This window comes from Saimiri boliviensis, chromosome 8 (assembly GCF_048565385.1).
Source record: "Saimiri boliviensis isolate mSaiBol1 chromosome 8, mSaiBol1.pri, whole genome shotgun sequence".
In the NCBI taxonomy this organism is placed as follows: domain Eukaryota; kingdom Metazoa; phylum Chordata; class Mammalia; order Primates; family Cebidae; genus Saimiri; species Saimiri boliviensis.
The window spans coordinates 2,814,689-2,820,688 of NC_133456.1; the positions used below are offsets into that span (position 1 = coordinate 2,814,689).

At 39.9% G+C, this 6,000-nt stretch overlaps 1 protein-coding gene across 15 annotated transcripts in view; it reads right to left on the reverse strand.

Moving 5' to 3' along the window:
* The window catches only part of ABI3BP (ABI family member 3 binding protein), a 248,398-nt gene extending 246,960 nt beyond the window's left edge, over positions 1 to 1,438 (reverse strand). For 13 of the 15 annotated variants that reach the window (XM_074403568.1, XM_074403564.1, XM_074403565.1 and 10 more), the window contains exon 1: positions 1,260 to 1,420. In XM_074403568.1, coding sequence (XP_074259669.1) covers positions 1,260 to 1,338 — 79 coding nt within the window. In that variant the 5' untranslated portion in view covers positions 1,339 to 1,420. Of the gene's footprint in view, positions 1 to 1,259 lie in introns of all 15 variants that reach the window. The other 2 variants (XM_074403572.1, XM_074403571.1) reach the window with 1 other exon arrangement.
* Positions 1,439 to 6,000: the final 4,562 nt, after the last annotated feature.

Consider the following 6,000-nt stretch of genomic DNA (forward strand, 5'->3'; position numbering starts at 1 on the left):
CTTGTGGCTCATAATTGATTTCTTTAAATCACAGTTTTATTGTGATCAAGGAGCAAAACTCTTGGTAGAAAAAGATCTAAAAGTGTTTGTTTTTTATTTTTCTTTAATTGTTCGATCAGAATTGAGAAGGTTTACTTACTCTTTTCTATTGCTGTTCACATCATCATGTGAAATATCAACTAGCCAACTGCTTCAGCCTTCACAGGCTGGATTCAAGTTTCACTTTACCCACCAAGGAAAGAACAGTTTTCACTTGGGACAAGATAATCCTGGGGCAAAGTACCCAGAGAGGGGACCCAGGGATGATCTTTTGGATATTCTGACACCAACAACCTTCCTTTCTGACTTTAGACACACCAGGTTCCTTACAAGCCTGCGGCTCAACAATACCTCTGATGTTTCCATCATGACTGTACGGTAAATTCCAGCCTGTTTTTCATAATCCTGCTGACTACAGCAGTCTGCAACCATAAAAAGCCTTCACAGACCTAGAGTTGGCTTAGAAAAGTGTCTCTGCAGATGAACAAAAGTACATGCAACATTTGTGTTCAGAGACAGGAGAGAGGCGGGAGTCTCTTGTTTTGATTCTGATGGGCTCACAGGGTTGTTTTTAGGGTCTAACTTTAGAAATTGTAATTTTCTTCTGATAACATTTGTAAACAAAATACCAACACTAAAATGAGAGCAATTTAGCCAGGAAAAGGGGGAGTGTCCTGTCCAACAGATCAAGCCCTCTTCCAAACTCCTCTGGAGGGCTGTGTCTGCAAATGAGCACACAATACTTCGGATGTGTGGACTCCCTCAGCCTCCTAGTCAACAGGTATGTTTGAGGTTCACACCAGAGAGTCAAGGTTTCAGAATTAGCTTCTTTTGAATCTTAAGCTAGTACTGATTCAGTCTCTGGGGAGGAGGATAAAAACACCAAACGACTCTTTTTAACAGACTATAATATCCATTCACATAACATGATTACATACACAAGTACTACAGTTTGAAAGCATACAGTTCAAGCTCTGATGAACAGCTGCTCAATGTAATAAGCTGGTTTTCATTTTTGCAATCAAGAGCTGTAATTGAAAAGTAAGCAACAGGAAGGGAAAGTAAAAGTTTAAGCGACCCCTTCACACATTTGAGCTTTGACTCTCTGAAGAATAACTCTACTCCCCCCATTTGGTAAAGCAGATCGTATTTAAAATCAACATTTAAAAATGACTATATCTTAATATTATTTTTAAAACATAAAACATCAGGCTACTTGCCTTTTGGCAATTTCTGTGCATTTCCCAGGACTAGTGTAATACTTCCACAGAGAAGTAGGCACCCCAAGCTGGAGAGCATGTTGCATTTGCCACCTCGCACGGGGAATGATGCTGGTGGGTGCCTCGCAACCCTGGAGCTGCATTTAAGTGGACTGTCTCCCAGTGACAGAGGCGGGCGGCTGCACTTAGCTGTGCCGTGGGCTTACTCACAGGGGGTGGAGACAAGATGACATCACACCCTTTCCCACACACACCAAAAAAAAAAAAAAAAAAAAAAAAAAAAAAAAGCACAACAGCAAAAACATATCATCCCATTTCTTTCTTTCTGCTAAGTTATAACTGTGTCTTTTCCCTCTGTGATATAAAAATTGAAATTCTGGCAGATCTGCATTTATGAAAGAAGCATTTAGGCAGTTTTGAATCTGATGAACTATTTTACAGAATCCAGAAATGACATATTAAAAATTATTAAAATCTTAAAAATAGAAAATAAAACCTTATTAAGAAGGAAACTGCTTTTAATTATCCAGTAAACCACCCAAGTCTTTTAAATGGGAGTAAATTCATAAAAATATACTTTGAGCCATTCTGTAGTTCCTGTTATGAAAAACATTTAAGAGTAAGTCTTTGGCTACAAAGCTATGCATTATGTATAATACATACACGTATACACATATATTCTACAGATGTAGATGCAGAGATATAGAGCAATATTGAGCTATCTGAGCCTCAACTATGGACAGAGTTCTGTAATAGAATTTTTACCTACTTTGCTGTATTTTAATCTTCATAGTGCCTCTGCAAGAGATATGGTATTAACCCCATTTTACCATTAAGAAAAACTGAGGCACAAAGGTTAAGCATCATGACAATGCTGGAATATTCTACTGGTTAACGATGGATGCCACTTACTAATGAAATGCCCTTGAGCAAACTTCATCTCTATATTATCAGTATTGATGATATTTAAATGCTTACTCTGATTGAATCAGTTTACACATGTTAAGACATTTATTCCTCGAAACAGTTTAAGAGGCAGACATTGCCATCATCTCCATCTAATGGATAAAGAAACTGAGCGCAGAGAGGTCAAGAGAAAGCCCAGGGTCACAGAGGTGGCATTTTAAGCTGTCCATTTAACTCTAGTGCTTCCACCCCTAATTACTAAATTTTAAATTCCAAAATAACGATGACGGTACCAATTTCATAAATGTGTTAACAGTGTTTTGAAAGCGGTTGCCATAATGCCTGACACACAGGAAGCGTTTACTAAATGGCAGTCACTGAGAAGAAGAATACTGACAATGATAAGCCCCCAATTCAGCAGAACTATCATTCTAACCTGGGTATATTTACCTCTGAGGTCCACATGTGTGTCCTTCCCCCCTACATCACGTTGCTCAAAATGTATAGCCATGCGGGTGGAGTGGCTGCCTTAATCAAGTAATTTAAACATTGTTGGTATATTTATACTGATGCTTTAAAAATAGCTTACCTCATTGGGGTGCTGTAGCTGAATCAAAAACAGCAAGAGAAAAATTAAATAACACTGGTCAAATGAAATTCTAGTTAGAAAACTTACAAAAAATAAAAAAAGAAAGAAAGAAAAGAAACATCAAAGAGACAGCCCCATCTTCCAAATAAAGCGTGAGAAGGCACCTTGTTAAAGTCATTTAGAGCTGGCTGAGTCTGAGCTCTCGCTGCAGGAATGCCTTGGCACTGACTAGAGGAGGGACAGGGTTATTTAGCAGGTCTTTTTCATCTTTGATTTTTTACTTGAATAGGCAGCTCCCTCCAACCCAGGTTAGGACATTTATCCAGCTGGCACTGCACGTTCTGTTCCTATATGCCAGTGCCATCCCGTTAAGCCAGTGAGGCCACTGTGTTCGCAGGAAATGACAGGTTTTCTGAGTGGAACAAACCCAGCAGAAATATCGAAAAGAAGGCTGGTTCTTCCAAACCTTTATGAGGGGCTGGTGGAAGAGTTAGGTGATGAAATGCAGGAACTCGCCCCTGCTTGGCCAGCAGGCAAAGTCAAATCCACCTTAGCAATCGTTATTTTCAGTTTTGCAACTGACTGGAGGCTAATTAAACGAAGTGCAATCTCTAATTATTGTGTCAGAAAAAAAAAAAACGGTTGCATTATCTCAGTAGGATGCTTGAGCATTCAGTGAAGACGTCGAAAGTATTAGGGCTCCTCTCATACTAGGGAGGAGTAACATTGCAGAAAGGAACGTGCCTCTTTTTACCACTCTCTCTAGTGTCTAGACCATAAGAATGCAGTAAGTATATGATGAGCGAGTGTCAAATGAAACAGAATTCATCAATTCCTCCAAACAGTCTAAGGGTTAGTTTAGATTATACCAGAGAACACTTGAGTATGACCTATAATATACAGTTGTTGGGAGACAGGTTTTCAAAGGTCACTAATGTTTCTGCTCATCTTATGAGCAGAGGCACTACTTCCCTGTGTTCCAGACCATCTTGTAAAGCGTATTTGCCTATAAAATATCCTTGGAAGACAGAAATTTGTGTTCTGTCCCATGTGATAAAGGTAACATCTCCCTCTGGGGCAATGGGAATACATGATCACTTCCCTTGATAGATTTCAGTTCTCTAAGCTTGTCATTCCTCTTCTGTAAAATAACCCATGGCACGTGTAGGTATCACCTATACGTCTTTGTGCTGTCCTGTGAGAACTGGGGCTCCTTGAACTAGCGCAAATGCTGGTATTCAGACGGCTGCGGCTGCTGTAATAAACTGTCTTTTCCCTTGACCCAGGTGGTTTGGGTCTTCTGCCAGCCTCTATGAACTGCGTGTTAGATCGCACACAGCGTAAAAAATCTCAGATCCTTCACAGTTCCTGAAAATAGTACCGGCCCACGTTAAAATAGTTTATTAAATAATGCTTTAGTATAGTGCACTGGGTATAACACCTATTATAAGAAGTCTATTATCAGAATCAGCCATGAAACCGCATATAGTACACAGTAAGAGTGTTGCCAGACATTGCTTACTAAACCGTATCTTAAAAAATAACAACCCTGGAGAAAACCTCTGACTGCTTGTGTCAAGTATGAAAAGCTGTGGCTATTTTTCCTAAGCAACTGTATTTATTTTTTGACATTGTAACCAGGTTTCTCTCTCTGTGTTGACTGGTAGAAAATTAGAGCCAAGTGCATCCCCCACCCATATTAAGTGTATAGGTCTTTGTGATGTCCATTTTTTTTGACATAATTCTTGGCTTTATTTTTTGTCCCCACCCTTATTTTTTTTTTTCTTTTTTTTTTCTTTTTTTTTTTTGAGACGGAGTTTCGCTCTTGTTACCCAGGCTGGAGTGCAATGGCGCGATCTCGGCTCACTGCAACCTCCGCCTCCTGGGTTCAGGCAATTCTCCTGCCTCAGCCTCCTGAGTAGCTGGGATTACAGGCACGCGCCGCCATGCCCAGCTAATTTTTTTGTATTTTTAGTAGAGACGGGGTTTCACCATGTTGACCAGGATGGTCTCGATCTCTTGACCTCGTGATCCACCCACCTCGGCCTCCCAAAGTGCTGGGATGACAGGCTTGAGCCACTGCGCCCGGCCCTTATTTCTTGCTTATTTTACTTGGAGTCTTAATTTGTGTGATTTTATACGTTGTTTTAATTTGTTTCTGGAGCAAAGTGAGGTAAAACAAACAAACCCCACATACAGATGTTGTGTCAAAAAACATGTGTCAAAAGCTATAAAGTGGGAATCTGGGAACCTGTTTTCTTGACTTCTCTTTGCAGCAGTAGACTTTGATAGAATTTTGGTACAATGATTGTATGCTATCATTTTTAAGAGATACTTTCTCCTTGGGGAAGTCAGTGAAATCTGCGAGACTAGAAGACACCTAGATCACTGCTCAAAATAAGTGTCATCGTTTTCAGTCATGCCATGTTTGATTTTTTAAGGGTTCAACATTAATTTCATTATTTCAAATGAAACCTCTATGAAAACTCATACATCTCTCAAATCTTGGAAGTCAACTCTGTCCAGTCATTTAACCTATTCACCCACATTTGTAGTCTCTCCTCTATAAAGTATTATGCTAGGAGATTTTTTTAAAGGCTTGTACATATGCACTTTCTATTTGAAGGTATGCTGTGGTTCTTCTAAGGGATGCTAATGAAAATAATTTTAATAAGATTCATTTGACATAAAAAACTCAGTGATCCATGTTTTCATCCCAAATTTTCTTTCTTTAATCACTTTCCTGAACCAGACCCATAATCCAATTGGACAAGGTCAGAGCATGAAATTCTCCTCCACAATTCCTCTTACATCACCGAAACATGCTACCCCTTCAACACCCAAGTGACATCTGAAGGTCATTCTTCAGTTTGTCTGAGGCATGTTAACCCCTAAAGTTTGGGCTTCATCACCTCGAGGTAATAAGCAACTTATAAAACAGTGTAAAGGATCGATTCATCTAGAAAAGAGCTTATTTAAGACCTAAGTTGAACGTCTCTAAGTTGTCAAATGTGCCTTCCTTGTTCTGTCTAGATTCTGCTTTCTTCATGGAGGTGCTGAGTACCTAGCTGAACTTGTCCAGGTGACGGGAATATTTTTTTTACTTAAGCTTCAAACGATGTAAGAATTGATGGAGTCAAGAGCTGAGTGAGGCCGGGCGCCGTGGCTCATGCCTGTAATCCCAGCACTTTGGGAGGCCGAGGCGGGTGGATCACGAGGTCAAGAGATCGAGACCATCCTGGTCAA